The sequence below is a fragment of the Symphalangus syndactylus genome, chromosome 8 (assembly GCF_028878055.3).
Source record: "Symphalangus syndactylus isolate Jambi chromosome 8, NHGRI_mSymSyn1-v2.1_pri, whole genome shotgun sequence".
Classification (NCBI taxonomy): domain Eukaryota; kingdom Metazoa; phylum Chordata; class Mammalia; order Primates; family Hylobatidae; genus Symphalangus; species Symphalangus syndactylus.
The window spans coordinates 111,150,851-111,167,722 of NC_072430.2; the positions used below are offsets into that span (position 1 = coordinate 111,150,851).

At 39.4% G+C, this 16,872-nt stretch overlaps 1 protein-coding gene and 1 long non-coding RNA gene across 6 annotated transcripts; one reads left to right on the forward strand and one right to left on the reverse strand.

The window, feature by feature from the left end:
- Positions 1 to 100: 100 nt before the first annotated feature.
- Positions 101 to 8,514, reverse strand: LOC129487241 (uncharacterized). The gene is made up of 5 exons (XR_008659266.2): positions 8,362 to 8,514; positions 7,472 to 7,631; positions 1,862 to 1,887; positions 637 to 755; positions 101 to 374 (listed from the first exon to the last, which is right to left on the reverse strand). It is a non-coding gene; the product is annotated as an uncharacterized lncRNA (long non-coding RNA).
- Positions 7,897 to 16,073, forward strand: FAM237A (family with sequence similarity 237 member A). 5 transcript variants are annotated; one of them, XM_063645068.1, is made up of 5 exons: positions 7,898 to 8,077; positions 8,328 to 8,497; positions 8,910 to 9,011; positions 10,650 to 11,071; positions 15,373 to 16,066. In XM_063645068.1, the coding sequence occupies exons 4-5, from the start codon at positions 10,660 to 10,662 to the stop codon at positions 15,504 to 15,506; spliced, it is 546 nt and encodes a 181-aa protein (XP_063501138.1). In that variant the 5' UTR covers positions 7,898 to 8,077; positions 8,328 to 8,497; positions 8,910 to 9,011; positions 10,650 to 10,659; the 3' UTR covers positions 15,507 to 16,066. The 5 variants fall into 5 exon arrangements, 4 of the variants coding, with proteins under 4 accessions (XP_063501138.1, XP_055143821.1, XP_063501139.1 ...); XM_055287846.2 differs by having other exon boundaries at positions 8,328 to 9,011; positions 15,373 to 16,073; XM_063645069.1 differs by lacking the exon at positions 8,328 to 8,497.
- Positions 16,074 to 16,872: the final 799 nt, after the last annotated feature.

Consider the following 16,872-nt stretch of genomic DNA (forward strand, 5'->3'; position numbering starts at 1 on the left):
TAAAAAGATATGCAGAAAAGAAATTATCCCAATTTAGGGTTAAGCTTGAATTTATTCCATGCATGGTTTCCCATAAGCTCACATTACCTTGTATTAAACTTGCTGTCTCCAAAGAAAGTCATTCTCAGCTCCTTGGACAAAGTACTTTACTTTCTCCCACTGAAGGTCTTTTTGCCTAAACTTGATCGCATCTCTTAATTACTGTGTGATTCAGTCATAGCTCATGAATTTCAAGCCTATGTCCACTGTTGAGGGTTATGAAATGCTTTTACTTTCTTCCTTAAAAGGGGGCAGATATGGCTGGGCTGGAGCAATCCTTCCACTTGCTTCCTGCCTGACATGTAGATTTTATGTCTGGAGCTGTGGCAACCAACCTACGGGTTTACGAAAGGTCAAGAAAATTATGGAAATGTAGGGCTAATATCCTTGGACCACTGAACTAATATCAGCAGCCACATGTAGTCAGTTTTTCTGTTACTTACAGCTTAATACATTCCTAGCTGATGCACCATGTTACAAAAATGATCTCAAACCAGATTTAGAATATTTCTAATTTTCTAATGACAGAAATTTAAAATCTTATCATTGGATATGAATTTTTTTCCTCAGAGAAAAAATGGTTTTATACTTTTATACCTGACATCTACTTTTCAGATGATAGTCTTTCAATCAGAAACTTCATTTTAGAAAATGTGGTCCTAATCACGTCAAAGCAGTGTCCTCATTCAGCAAAAGTGTAATTAACATTTTGGGCACTGGATGAAGAAAAAAAACTAAATTAGTTGACTGACATTTTTACTTCACTGTCCAGACATGTGAAAGAAAATTCACCAAAGTTAATTAATGATATTCACATCTCCAGCCTCAGATTCAAAAAGGGGCAATTCTCATATGTAAATTCAACCAACATTGAATAGGACATTATCATACATGTTTGTGAGAATGGTTAGACATGACTCCCACTCTGAAAGAGCTCATAGTCTAGTTTAAGTAGCAGTGGGAAGGCGAGGAGAGACAGATAGGCATGTATAACAATTAGAATACACTAAGCAAATAATGCAAGTATGAACAAAATTGTATGGTAACATAGTGCACAGCAGAACCAACTCCCTTAGACATACATGAGTCAAGGAAAGCTCCTCATCCCAGAAGCCCTGCTCAAACTGTAAGATGTTTTATGCATTCAACATATAGGTCTATATCCTCATTTTGCACAGATGTTTTCAGCTTGGCAAAAGTCCATGGCTGTCATTGGACCCTAAGGTTTGTGAATCCTCCTGCTTCCTATATGTTGAAGTAGAAATTTTATGGTTTGTTTTGGTTTGGTTTTTGTCTTGTTTTTTCTACTCCATCATAATTGAAGCCTTAGGAAAAGGAAACTTACAATTCTAAAACCTTAGACCTTTGTCATTTTTGCCTTGGTATATAAGCCAAATTGAAAACAAATTCATTATATTGTAGTCTTTTTTGGAAATCAGTAGGACAAAAGATAGGACAATTCTGAAAGTCGGTATCTGTAATAGTCACTCTTGAACTGCTGGGATAATTGCAAAAGAAAAACCCAACTCTTGACAAAGCCAAAGGAATCCCTGTGGGTTTTGAAACCTGCTTGAAAGAATGGTCAAAGAATGCAAGTATCTTGATAAGTACCCTGGGGGAAAAAACACTACTACATCTATTATTACAACTACAGTATCTTCAGTTGGATAAGCAGAAAAAATATGAATGAACTATTCCTGTATCCCCAAGTAACTTTCCTTTTTCACACATTTTGGAATCAATGTCCAATATCATCTGACTACTTCACTGCAACTTGTCTGTATAAATTTGATGACACTTTAAGAATGACTCATCCACTTACCCCAATGAGCAGTCCAGGAAATTGTCCTTGTTTATTGCCATTTCCAAATGATGGAAAAGCACAAAAGAATGAGAGAAAAATAATTATTTTTACTATCTGATCCTAAATGTTAAAGAAGCACCCTATTCTTAAAGGTTGTCCCCGTCATTTGCAAATTAATGCACTGCTGAAGATGCAAACTACCTATATAACTGCTCTCGAATTTCATTAAAACTAATCAGAAGTCCTTTTTAATGTCTTTGAGAATTGCTTCAAGTGGCAAAAATCAGAAAATCTACCCATGGGGCACCTTCAGCTAATTGCAATTTACTTTTCAACTAGTCATCCTTTAGCCCTAGGCTGCAACTGCACAAAGCTGAAACAACTCTTTGGGTGACAAATGCCAGTCAAACCAGTTATTTAGCATCATGTAATTTTAAATGGCCATTGGTTTTCTGAATATTTTTTAACAAGTCAGAATGATGATGTGATGAACTGAGTTCAGATGAAAATTGTTAAAATTATTTTCTCTGCAGTTGAGACTGCCCTATGCTCCTTCCTAGTTGATATTGAGGGGCAAGTAGAGGAATAAGGATAAACTATATGGTAAAGTTAATAGAGAGTGACAGACAATGCACATTATTTAGGACAGATAAATGACAGTGAATCAACCTAAGTTTCAGAAAAAGAAACATCACTCTTAATCAACTAAGTGACCAAGTGAAAATCCCTTAATGGGAAATAGGGAGGAAAAAAATGGTGTTTTCTTTGACATCACCCGAGACCATGTATATGAAAATAATGTTTTGTAAAATGTAGGTGCTGTCCAAATGTTAGCCTTTGCTAGAGAGAGTCTAATCTGTGAAAATGAAACCATAAAGATAAGACATCAAACTAAGCATCTTTATGTGTTCAACAGAATATAGAATATTTCAATGAAATGGCTTGGTGGTGGCTTTCTTTTTATCTAAATGCAGGAATTGGATGTCATTTTCCTCTTGCAATTATCAAGCTGAGAGTGGGGATCAGGATTAAAGAACATATATTTGGTCGGACGTGGTGGCTCAGGCCTGTAATCCCAGCACTTTGGGAGGCTGAGGCGGGTAGATCACAAGGTCAGGAATTAAAGACCAGCCTGGCGAAGATGGTGAAACCCCATCTCTACTAAAAATACAAAAAAAAATTAAAAAAAAAATAAGCCGGGTGTGGTGGCAGGCACCTGTAATCCCAGCTACTTGGGAGGCTGAGGCAGAGAATTGCTCGAACCTGGGAGGTGGAGGCAGAGGTTGCAGTGAGCCGAGATTGTGCCATTGTACTCCAGCCTGGGCAACAAGAACAAAACTCCATCAAAAACAAAACAAAACAAAACAAAAAAACACCCCAAAACACAAGCAAACAAACAAAAAAAACCCACATATATTCCCCTTCCCAAGAATCTTGCCAAGCGGCCCGGATAACCAAGAAATATAAATATATGTTACAACAGAGTATGTAGTGGTTAGGTTCTTATTCTAAATTTAAAAATTCAATAAGATGATTACTTAATTTACAAGTGCAAGTTGGTAACTTATATTTATGAGAAATGTTTAATCAGGGCATTATATTCCAGAGTGGCAGTACAAAACTATACTGAAGGTCAAAACTTCCTGTCCCAAGTATTTACTGTCATGCATTACTTAACGTTGGGAATACTTTCTCAGAAAAGCATCATAAGGCGATTTCGTCGTTGTGGGAACATCATAGAGTGTACTTATACCAGTCTCAATGGTATATAGCCTACTACACACTTAGGCTATAGAGTATTGCCTATTATTCTTAGGCTACAGACTTATACAGCATGTTACCGCACTGAATACTGTAGGCAATTATAATACAATGGTAAGTATTTGTGCATCTAAACACAGAAAAGGTACAGTAAAAAATATAGATTATAATTTTATGGGACCACCGTCTTATATGCAGTTCGTTGTTGACTGAAACATCATCCTTATGCAACACATGACTGTTACATTGAAAAGAAAAAAAAGTATATGAGCAGATACTAGCTAGACATAAAAATTATCTTTTAAAATAATTTTTATTCCCATTGTCAAGAGCTGCTCTAGGCCATCTGATTAGGATGGTGATGTCACACACCTTCATCTTCTATGAAACAGGATGATGATTTCAATTCATTATTTTCAGACTTATAAGAAAGGTGGAGCTCAATTACAGTGGCCTTTATCACTTCGTCTTAGCCACTTATTTTAGTGGTTGTGCTTAGGATCCAGAGCACAAAAACGGGAAAATCTCCACCTCTGAAATCCGAATCATGAGTCTCCCTCTCCTGCCTTTCAGTATCCCCTCTCCTTACTCCACTTATACCTGTTTTCTCTGCCTTCGATGAGACTTCCAGTTCCCCCCCTTTCCTCCCAGTCTTTCATTTCCCCACCTTTCCTCCCAGTCTTTCATTTCTCTACTCCTTTTTCTAACCTGCTTACACCCTTGATTCCTTTAATCAGTGGCATAATGACTATTCTTTTCTCCTACATTCAGTCAGATGAGTGTTGTAGAAGGAAAAAAAAACTAATATTTGTCAAGTCTTGCTACATTTAGCACCATTCTAAGTGTTTTCTGTATATGATCTCATTTTATCCTTACTAACCATGAGGAACATTTCTGCCCATTTTACAGGCAAGAAATCTGTTTCACAAAGATTAACTAACGTGCCCAAAGCATTATATCAAATCAAAAGCACTTGATTATATCAAATTGTAGACATCTCATTATTAAAAAAAAAGAAAACTAAAAGAAAATGCTGCAATTCTAATTACAATGTGCCATCAGTTGACAGATACAACCTGATTTCAGTGGTGTTAAATGTGCAAAATACCCAAGAATCAATGACACATAACAAGTGAGGGATCCATAGCATGATAGTCTTCACTATTATGTTATTTTACTTCATAAAAGCCATACAAGATGCAAAATGTTTATGACAAATTGATGCAAACTTTACCTGGGATTTGAGTACTGTTCTTTAGTCTATCTCCTCTCTCCTCTCTCTTCTTTCCTTTAAGAATTATTCACAGCTTTTCTGCTCTTTTTAAGCTTCCTACTTAACACCTACCCTCATTCACTTTTTTTGTGGATCACTGTGCATCTTACTTCATTGAGAAAATGAGACCACTGGTCACGTGTCTCTTAACTTCTGCCCCCCTACCCACCACACTACCTGTAGATATATCCGCATCAACAGAGAGCTTCCCTTTCTCCCTCTGTTTTCAAGGGCAAGTGTTCTGCCCTTGTGTTATAGCCTGGCTCCTCCTTATCCTCTTACCCCTGTTGCTTATTGTTTCCTCTGAGGTTGCCAGTCATCCTTCTCTCCTAATCTGCAACCCCTCTCTCTATGAGTTTCTCTCCCTCAGCCTGTAAACATGGCCAAGGCCCAACTCCTAACCTTCCACTCCAGTCTTTCTCCCTCTTATTTGAAATTCATGGAGAATGCTCCACAGGCACTGTCTTCATTTTCTCACCTTCCATATCTGCTTCAGCCCACCACAGCTTCTCCTCCCTTAACATTTAGTTGAAATTGCCCTTAACAAGTTTCTCAGTGACCTGCTATTTTTTAGATCCAAAGGAATTTTTTTGTCTTCATTTTATTGACCCCCTTTGCTGAGTTTGTGTGATATGGTTGATTTCTTCTTTATGTGAAAAGCTCTACCTTACTGGCTTCCAAGGCAGCACACTCTCCTGATTCCTCCTATCTCTTTGTTTCTTAATCACTCCAATACTGGCATTTTCCAGGTTCTATCCCAAGGCTACTGTTGTAGCCACTTTCCACACTTTTCTCTGATGGTTCAAAATATTGTGTACATGTTGACGAAATCCCAAATACGGACCTCTTTACTGAGCACTGTATCCCAGATATTTATCTTAAGTTCCCCTTTCTTCCCTACCTACTCGGAACTTCCATTTGGATGTCAGTCATCTCACACTCAACATGTTTAAAACCAGATTCTTATTTCCCTTTCCTAAACCTATTCCTCAAACCATTTCTCCTTTCAGCTGATGGAAATTCAAATTTCCATTTACTTACTCCCCAAAACTTGATGTCATCTTCAACTTCTCTCTCTCTGTTGGACCTTATATCCAGTCCATCGACAAGTCTTGTCCCTTCTGCCATCAAAATATATTCAGAATCTGACCACTTTCACCCTCTCCACTGCTGCCACCCTTATCTATTCTGCCATCTTATCCTACCTTGATTGCAACAGCTTCTAACTGAGCTCCCTCCTCATCCCTTGCTCCCCTCTGCTCTGTTCTCTACTGAGCAACCAACATGGATTTTTGGTCACTTCTCTGACCTCATGTCCTGCCACTATGCATCAAAAACACCCTTCTCACACCACACTTGTTCCAAAGCCATCAGACTTGTTTTCCCCACCCTCAGCCTGAAGCATTCTTTTACTATGCATGACTCACTCCCTCACTTTTTTGGGTCTTTGCTCAAGTATCTTCTTATCAGAAAGGGCTTCTTAGTATTCTATATAAAATAGCTCTTCTCCATCATCCTTTTCCCTGCTTTACTTCTTGTTGATGACCCTTTGTTTTTTTCACAGAGACTCGCTTTGTAATCCAGGCTGGAGTGCAGTGGCGTGATCTCAGCTCACTGCAACCTCCGCCTACTGGGTTCAAGCGATTCTCGTGCCTTAGCCTCCTGAGTTGCTGGGAGTACAAGCACGTGCCACCACACCAAGCTAATTTGTGTGTGTGTATTTGTATTTTTTTAAATTTCTTTTAGTACAGACAGGGTTTTACCATGTTGGCCAGGCTGGTCTTGAACTCCCAACCTCAGGTGATCCACCTGTCTCGACCTCCCAAACTGCTGAGATTGCAGGCATGAACCACTGCACCTGGCTGACCCTTTGTTTTTCTTATCACATCTGACACATTACTCATATATTTTTTTCTTGGGCTTCAGAATGACAGATAAATTTTATTGACTCATGCATGGCTCTACTTGTTTATTTAATTAGCTAGTTGTGTGTTTGTTTTTGATAGCTGTAAACTCACCATTCAACATAGAAACTAGAAGCATAAATCATTATATATGTGTGTGCACGTGTATACATATATATGTATATATGTATAGATATAATTTTAAAATTAAAATATAAATAAATTTTTTTTTTTGCCGCCACTCCAGACTCAACTAGCATGTAAGCTACATGCGTCCAAGGACTTTGTTTTGTTCCTTCCTTATACACAGCATGTAAAATAGTGCCTAACACATAGGCACTTGAAAATAAAGTAAGAACTGCATATTTATATATTAATGTTCTCAACAGTAATGTAACTATTGACATGTCCCAAACCAGGGGACACATATTTACCTCTGTTCTGTTCAGCCTTTCCTCTCTACAGTCCTTTCTTTGACTTCACTCCCTAGAAGCATGAACTGCAGTGAGCACTCCCTCCCTGCCTTTGCTTGTACTGTCTTCTACCCCAGAAACTGCACCCCTGACCCTTTGGCTTTAGGATACTTGCACAACTCCTTTTTCCAGACGTTCACGAGTCACCTCCAAATGCTTTCTCACATAATCTAATGATTACGTGTCTTGGGGTTGACCTTGTCATGGAGTATCTTACTGGGGTTGTCTGGATTTCCTGAATTTAAATGTTGCCCTGTCTTGTTAGGTCGGGGAACTTCTCTTGGATGATGTCCTGAAGTATGTTTTCTCCAAAGGCATGAGCTCCTCGAAGTTCAGGAAGCAATCCAAGACTTCACCCTTGATCTTTTTCCACAGCCCTGTGGGGTGAATAGGAGCAGGCATTAGATACAGCTCACACATGGAGAAACTGAAGTACACTCCATGACTTCTGAGCAGGAGGAATAGCTCAGAGCCCCCCAGAACTCCTCTTCAGACCTCCTATTTAATGGTACCTTGGGGAGGGGGCTGGTTCTCTGTGGCTTCGGCAAATCTCACTATAAAGCCTTGTGCCCCTCCGAAGGTAACCATGGATACTATTGAGCTGGCACAAAAGCCTTCAGTTAGTGGAGACTACAAGTGGTTTTCAGGGGCTGGAGGAATTTTCAGGGAAGGGGCAAAACGTGGAAACACTTGCAAAGGGAAGACCTTTGCCTCAGACCCCTTGGCTGGATGTGTTTCAGTTAAGATGGGCACTTACGTTCAGCGGAGCACTGGAGCAGTGACAAGGCTCTAATCTGGGACTGGGATAGTAACTAGCTGTGAGGTGAGAATCAAAGGGAATCCCAGGCGCTTTTTGTTCTTGGAAAGCAGGGATCCTGCTGTGAAATCTGGAGCGGGGTTGTTGGGGAGTTGAGGGGCTGACCAAAGCGATGCCAGCAGCAACCCAGTCTCCTGAGTGACCCAGGCCAGGGTCTGGAAACATCGCGGTGTCCTGGCCCCAGTCAGGGGGAGCTTCCAGCAGCGCCAGGTCCCTATCCTCCTCTCTGCCCTCGGGGGTGTTTTTCTCCTTTCAGCCCAGGGCTACAGGCAGGCAGGAGAAATTCACACCTGGAATATCTCGAGGAGGCGCCTTATTTCCTCTGAGCCCTTGCTGAGTGTCGAGAGGGTGCTCATGTCCCTCCTCGGACCCCAAGAGTCCACAGTCTTCCCTCACACCCCTTTATTCTCGGACGAGGCCCGTGTGGTGAGCGGGAACCCCTGCTGTCCCCTGGACCGGCGCGGAGCTGGGCCCTAACTTTGCAGTTCCCGCCGCAGCGGCACGCCCCCGCGAGGTGGGAGCGGGAAGCCCAGCCGCACCGAGGCTCAACTCCGCCAGGTGCAGAGTGGGTGCGGGTCAGGGCCAATGGGAGTGTGTGTGGCCAAGCCTGCTGGTTTCCTGAACCGAAATTCTCCGGGGAGGGAGAGAAGAGGAGGGTGCGGGAGATGGACTTGGAGGCGAGAGGTGGCGGCAGTTTCCAGGAGCTTTGACGTAGACTTGGAGAGGCGCCGAGCACTCCCACTGCTTAAGTAGAGGCACGGTAGCCTCCAGGACGCGGAAGCTGGGGACAGCCACTCGCTCGGGAGCAGCCTGAGCGTTTCCTCTCCGCGTACTCGAGGGAACTCTCTCCACGCGTTCGAGGGAACCCGGAAGGGGCCAGGCGGGTGAGTGCGGAGGGAAGCCCTTGTGCCATCTGGGAGTAGAGCCGCCGACTCAGGAGGTGAGTGGGGCCCAAAGGACAGAGTGGGTCCCTGGCAGCTCCGCCCTGCGGAGGGTGAGGCTGCGGAATCAAGTGCGGGGCCGAGACTCAGCGCGGGGCTCGTAGCGGGTTGCACGAAGGACTCCAGGTTCAAGGAACTCAGAGAAACACCTTTCCAGGGTCTGGGAAGCCTCTCCTGAAATTTAGAAGGGGACCTAAAGGAGCCAATTTGAACGCCGTGGCGCCAGCAGACAGGGAGTCCCGGATAAAGCCAACTTCAATACCTCGGACAGAGTCCTGCCCTCTGAAAACTTAGCTTAGACTTGTCCTTTAGGAAAACCACCCTTCAATGTACCTCGAGATTTTAGTACGGAAAGGGACACAACAAATATGATTTCAAGTAGAGATAATGCATGCATGATATGAAAGATAGAGGAAATAGTTTTTGAATAATCTTATATCTCTAACATGCTTCTTCAATATAGGAACATGCATGTTCAAAGACACTTTCTGAAATATTTATTTAACAGTACCTAAACATGTCCTACTGCTGTTCAGAAGAGACAGATTATCCATCTTATGGTGTTATCATTGAATATTCCAATATAAGAGTATTCCCATAAGCTGTATTTTGCTTGCTTTCATGATACTAACATCTAAAAGGTTTGGAAATATAATACAAACCTGAAAGTGAGCTGTATGTGCCCTTCCTATTTTTTCTTTATGTTAGAGCTGTTTAAATGTTATATACATTTGTATAGTCTGTGAAGGAATAGATACACTTCTTCTGGCAAAAGGTGAACACTTAGGTTATTATTATTTTAAGAGCATCATTTATCATTGCACTTGTCTGTAGTGGTAGCAAAAGAACAATTTCAAAGTGGTACGTGGATGCCTCAGTTTTATGGCAACAGACATTGAAAGCCAGAAAAGTTGAATGAGAGTGACATTTAAAAAAAAATTCTTGAGATTCATAGCAAGAATAGAGATATTATAAAACTTTATCTTTCTGAAAGTTATATCAGAATTGTGGGACATTATTGGTATTTGTAAAATGCTTATTGATTCTACTCTAATTGGTTGAATATATGTCTCTTTGTTTCCACATATATTCATCCATACTTTTAGCAAATTGTCTTGTGTTAATTTTACTATAACATTTGACAATTCTGATATATTTTTTGAAAAAAATTAAAAGTCACTGTGAACAGGAACGCATCTAAAGGTTAAATATATTTAAATTCTTAATTATATATAAGTCCTAGATTAGGAGAGCCAGGTTTCACTAAGATATTATGGAATAGTTAAAGCCATGCAGCAAAACTTTAAATGTTCACTTAGTATTCTTTTAGACTACATTCTTCTGTACCAGAGAAAAACAGATTCGCAGATTAATTTATTCATCTTGTAAAGGAACACATCTTAGGAGTGAATATGTCTTGGCCTAACTATCTTGGATTTATGTTCACTCCCTGGCCTGCCAATGAGTCATTTTAGATAGAATGGAGCTTGTGATATGGGAGCTTGGCTAAGATTTCCCTACTTTGTGACAATGATGTGTTTCCTTTGCTGCAATTAAGGTTATTAAGGGCATACTTATTTTCTTTACCGAGCAGAGCACAAGCGGGGACTGATACGAAATATTTCCATCCTGTGCAGTTTTAGGGCCATGGCTGATCCTGGCAACAGAGGAGGGATCCACCACCCCTTGAGCTTCACCTGCTCCTTGCTCATTGTGGGAATGTGCTGTGTATCTCCTTTCTTCTGCCATAGCCAGACAGACCTGCTGGCTCTTAACCAAGCTGATCCTCAGTGCTGGGAATCTTCCTCAGTGCTTCTCCTGGAAATGTGGAAGCCTCGCATTTCCAACACTGTTTCAGGCTTCTGGGATTTTATGATCTACCTGAAGTCATCTGAGAACTTGAAGCATGGAGCACTGTTTTGGGATCTGGCCCAACTCTTCTGGGACATCTATGTGGACTGTGTGCTCTCTAGGAACCATGGCTTAGGAAGGAGGCAATTGGTTGGAGAGGAAGAGAAAATCTCAGCAGCGCATCCACAGCACACAAGGAGTAAACAAGGTGGTCAACCCCAGCTCCCATGTCTTTTGAAAGGGTCAATCAAGTATGAATGTGCTGAATTGTGAGGAAGAGGGAAATGGCATTAGGGGAATCCAATGTCATATATATTCCTCTCAAGAGGTGAACCCCAAGAGCACACAACTGATAGGAAGATAGATAGTACTTCTTTTTGCATTGCATAGTAGCTGTTTATATCAACATATTGTCCTCATCCTCATACTTACTGTGAACAGCAGCAAGGAAGAGTCAGAAAGAAAAGACAAAAAGCACGATTCCCAAAATACAACATAAAAGTATAAACAGATCCCCCAAGATCAACATTATTTTTTACTATTAGCCTGAACACTGGCAGTCATAACCTGGTGTTTACTTGCCGTGGAATTGAAAAGACTTGAATATAAGCTTAGGAAACATTTGCAGCACACAAACTCTTGCCCTTGTTAAACTGAAAATAAATATTGCTTTCACGTAAATAGAGAGGCTCTTTGAGAGGTATTCAGTTGAAGAAATAAAGAGTAAAAAAGTCAGCTGGCATGTAGATTCACTTCATGTTGCTTTTTGAATGAATCTCAAATAAGTAATTAACTTGCAGCAATCTGAGTAATTAATTTTTTTTTTTTTTTTTTTTTTTTTTTGAGACGGAGTCTCGCTCTTTCGCCCAGGCTGGACTGCAGTGGCACTATCTCGGTTCACTGCAAGCTCCGCCTCCCGGGTTCACGCCATTCTCCTGCCTCAACCTCCCGAGTAGCTGGGACTACAGGCGCCCGCCACTGCGCCCAGCTAATTTTTTGTATTTTTAGTAGAGACGAGGTTTCACCGTGTTAGCCAGGATGGTCTCGATCTCCTGACCTCCTGATCCACCCGCCTCGGCCTCCCAAAGTGCTGGGATTACAGGCGTGAGCCACCGCGCCCGGCCCTGAATAATTAATTTTTAGTAAGTTGGAACTTGCTACAAATTTAGAGATTTTCATTGAGGTAAATACTCTATTCAGATAGTCTCGTCTGAGGGTACAGAAAAAAAGTCCCTTATAGAATTAGAATGAGGTTGAGTAAGCCTCTGTGAGTAAGCGGAGAGATGCCTGAACCCTATACATATTATTTTTATCCTTTTTTGATGTCATTTCAACCAATGAGCATTGAAACCTTTTATCAAGGGCTGTTTGAGTGGCAATAACTCTTTAGAATAATATATGCAACAGTAGAAAACGGGCATAACTAATTTTTACATTTGTACATTTTAGTGTTAGAATTGTTACATATTCCTGTAATCTCCATATTAAAATAGCAATTAACAGTGGTAGTTCTAGTGCTACCCTTTCCCAAGATATTTTAGAGCTTTTATATATCTAGTTTGTTTTAACCTTAGTAATTAAAAATCCTCATGATTTGCTGATCCAAAAAACCCAGATAATTCATGGCTATTATTTACAGATAAGTTTATTATTTTGGTCAGTGTTATTGAAACTCAAACTAATTTCATTTTTAGAGGAAATATTCTTTCAGCAGCCTTGCTACTAAAGTAGAAATACCAAATGAATATTTTTAAATGTTGGTTACCCATATTTTTAAAATATTTTGAACAGAGGCTGCCCAGGCATCAGCACCAGTATGGACCATGGTTTTTTTTTTATTCTATACTGCTGAGGATGGTCTGTAGGGCCTTTTCTTCCATATTTTAAAAATCATATCGGCCAGGCGTGGTAGCTCACGCCTGTAATCCCAGTACTTTGGGAGGCCGAGGCAGGCAGAACACGAGGTCAGGAGATCGAGACCGTCCTGGCTAACACGGTGAAACCCCGTCTCTACTAAAAATACAAAACAATTAGCCGGGCATGGTGGCGGGCACCTGTAGTCTCAAGCTACTCGGGAGGCTGAGGCAGAAGAATGGCGTGAACCCGGGAGGCAGAGCTTGCAGTGAGCCGAGATCGCACCACTGCACTCCAGACTGGGTGACAGAGTGAGACTTTGTCTTAAAAAAAAAAAGAAAATCATATTTAGCTGTCTTACTCAAATCACCAGCAATATTGTTTTCTATCTTGCACTCACTTTGAATAACTCAAAGAAATGTCTGCTGAATAAATGAAAATATTATTTGTATTCAGCTGAACACAAAAAGTTATATCTATACTTATTTTATAAAGCTTTTCTCCAAGACAGCTTCAACTTTGGAAGTCACTTCCTTCATCTTGCTACAGAGTTGTTTGTGATTCAGCTGGTCTGCAAACTTTAGGGAGTTGGTACGCAAGTAGCCAAATAGCAGGAGTGAGCGTTTCACTTTATTGAGATTATTTTAATGTTTGACACAAAAAATTGTTTGCAGACCAAGAAACAAGACTTTCCATTTGGTTTGTATAACCACAGTCAAAGAGGGTCTTGGGTCAAGGAAATACCATGTCCAACAGTTAAATAGTTACAGGAACATTGAGATTTCATCTCAAGAGGCTTGATTAAATCTCTAGTGGTTCAACTGGGCTCTGAATGTACCTCCAATTTTTTTTTCTTTTGTCCCTCGGGGATAATATGTTGTTAGGTTGGGACGGGAGTGAAGGTGAAGCAGTGCTTGTCTCTATAGTTCTCAAGGAAATCACATCATCAGTTCAGAAGACAAGAAGAACTAAAATAAGTGTCTATGTAATATGCAAAAAAGGTTCTTGTTATTTTGATGTCTTCAAATCAAATAGTGTAAATGCACTTGATAAATCTTACTATGAATCATACTTTGTTAAAAACATAAAACTCCTATGTAATTTTGCATGTTAATATGTTTGTTAACACTGAGTCAACAAATATGAAAACAAAAAAATATCAAATAACTGCATAACTGTGAGCAAGTTAACTAATTTAGCCATCAGTTCTTTCAACTGAAAAAGAAATGTACGGAAAGTAGATGACACACAAAGTCTCATCTTTTCTGTTCCAATGTACTGTGATTCTGTAAAAAAAGAAACGTATGAAAGGCACTTATTTAACTATGAGAAGAACCTGGAAGAGCTTCACCCCAAGGACAGTTGACTGAGCTGGATGGTGACCTGGACACCATGGCTGTTTATAACAATGATTAGCAGGAACAGACGAGGTTCAGAAATAAAAGGGCCAGAGATGTCATTATGAGAAAAGCCTCTAAAGATCATTGTTATTTAGTCTAGAAAGGCATGGGCTAATAGCTGAAGGTTGAAGTATCCAAGAGAAGGTATGAAGAGGATGTACCCAGAGTTAACCAGTTAACCACTAAATTTTGATGGGTTATGTCAAGGGAGAAAGAGAGAAAGGGTGAGACACACACACACACACACAGAGAGAGAGAGAGAGAGAGAGAGAGAGTTAAGGAAAGAGCATACTGATGACTTCTAAATAGAAAATAACAGAATTGAGATTAACTCATGGGTTAGTAAAGGTTTCAATGCAAATGAAGAAATTTTGAAGTACATTCTTCGTGTCAAAAATGGTGGGCTCCTCCTTCAACAAACCTTGCTCTGCCACTGGGAGGGACAAAAAGCCCTCCTTCCTGAGCCTGGCATTTTGTATATTCTAGAAAAATAGTGAGTCTTTGTTTTCCTCTGCGATTAGAAAATTAAAATTTAGATTTATAATCTGATGGTGTTTGCAGCTGGTGTCTCACTAGCTGGCCAATGCTCATAGTGCTTATATTTTAAACACTAACCACAAGAGAAAACAATGGTTCACAAACATAAATAGACTCTCAAATGCTTGATTTTCTACTTCACCCATTCCAAGAAATTTTCTAAGCCACATACTCAACAATTACCCACCTAGAAATCTACTGTTAAGAAACATTTAGAGCTGCAGCCAATGATGCAATCGAAGGCTATTCATTGAAATTTTATGTATAGTAACAGGAAACCTGAAAATAATCTAAATGCCCCACGATAGGGTAGTGGCTAAATAAGTTATAGTATAAAGTGTGCATACACAAAACTATGGTTGTCTCTAGGAGGTTACATTTTGGGTGGTTTACATTTTTTCTTTATATTTCTGTATAAAAAATATATAATGACTATTTTTCACTTTTTTAAAATCAGGCAAATATTTTAATGCCTATTAATTGACAAAAGTGTATTTATTATAATGTATTTGTTTTAGATTATATAACTAAACTGCATAGGACACAAGACTTTGCACAAATACACACTTACATATATTCCTCTGAAATCAATTTATAGAGAATTTTGATATTGGAGTGGCAGAAACATCAAACCTGCCTTTTAAAAATAATTTATTGATATTTAATTAACCTGAAACTAATTTGGTGATCTTATGAAGTTCCACTTTTCTACTTTCAGGTACATATTCTCAGCTCCTAAGGACCTCCTTCCTAAAGAAGAAAGAGTTGATTGAAGATTTGATAAGCATGCATGTGCGTAGGAGTGGGTCTAGTGTCATTGGAAAAGTGAACCTGGAAATAAAGAGAAAATAAATTGAACTCAGAGCTAATTCATGCCTTGGAATTAAATATACATATATATAACATTTTTCTTAACTATTGATTATTCATTTATTTTAAATGGTGGGAATGCCCAGAGATAAATATGAACCCAAATTCTCTCAGTATATTTATTTAAAGCTGCTTTCTATTATTTATTTATTTTAGGCTGCTAGCATGTTTCTTCAAATGGTGACATTACTGCCAGTCTATCCCACAGTCTAAAGGAGTTAAATAACTTCCAGAGATGACTTGAGGATTCTTTGTATTCATTTAATAGTTCATTTTGGGATGCTTGACATGTTAATAAACTAGTGTGCCATACATTTAACTTGAATATACTGCATGGCTTCCAAGACTTTAACCACTGGATTGCTTATGCACAGGCACATAGGGGACTATATTTATGAATTACTAGTTACTGACAATCTATGATATCTGAATCTTGTTTGACAGCATATTTTTGAATACTGAATGAAGCAAAAAGTAAAACAAAACAAAAAACTGGCAAATAAAGCATTCTTCTAATGAAAACAAAATTAATAAAAGCTCTGGACCCCAGGTAATGTTATTGGAGTCTCTTTATTTCAATATTTAATGTTACCACTAATGACATCCAAACTCTAATAAAATAAGGTTGAAGTGTAAATAGGTACAAATTATTTCCCAATAAGCATATTTGTTATTTGATTAAATATTATAACTCCATAAGTGGTTACACTTTGCATTGAAAATCAAAATAAAAGGAACAGCATTATAAGAGAAGAACCCATAAATAATTATTTTACTGAAAAATGACCAGGCCTGAGCAAGGTTTATAGCAGAGAAGTCCAATTAGCAAATGTATTTGAGTTATGGACACAATGCTATTTTTATCTCTAATTATTCCCAACTCTCCAATCATTCTACTATAACAAATATATAGGATTGACAGCCAGTTTGAATTTCAGATATGTTAGCAATTCCCTTGCTTTTTTCAGGTCCAAAGGAAGCCTCAGTAAATCTTTTCATTGAAGGATTAGGGCCCTCCTTAAACTAGAAATTGCTTCTAAAGGGTTATTATCAGAAAACAGTTTCATTTGAGGATTAGCTGAGTCTTCACAACAGGAAAAGGAAGCTTGGGGAAAGAGGTTGGGGAGAAGGCCCAGCCTCAGCTTTCGGCTCGTTGGGAAAATTAGTATTTTATTAAAAAGCTGCCACCCTTTGACTACCTTTTCAACATATAGGCTCGTGATTTTGCGCTGATGATGCTTTTTCTAATGTTTTTCATCATATTGTTCAAAACTATCACGTAAATTCACTCTCTCTTATAAATCATCAAAGAGACACTACACTTGGAGAATGAGCTTGCAGAAGAGCC

What these genes read in the sequence shown, in the direction of transcription:
- FAM237A (XM_055287846.2), top strand. Translation starts at nt 10,660, where the DNA reads ATGGCTGATCCTGGCAACAGAGGAGGGATCCACCACCCCTTGAGCTTC. An exon ending in GCACACAAGGAGTAAACAAG is followed by an intron (nt 11,072 to 15,372) that starts GTGGTCAACCCC and finishes TTCTACTTTCAG; the next exon opens with GTACATATTCTCAGCTCCTA.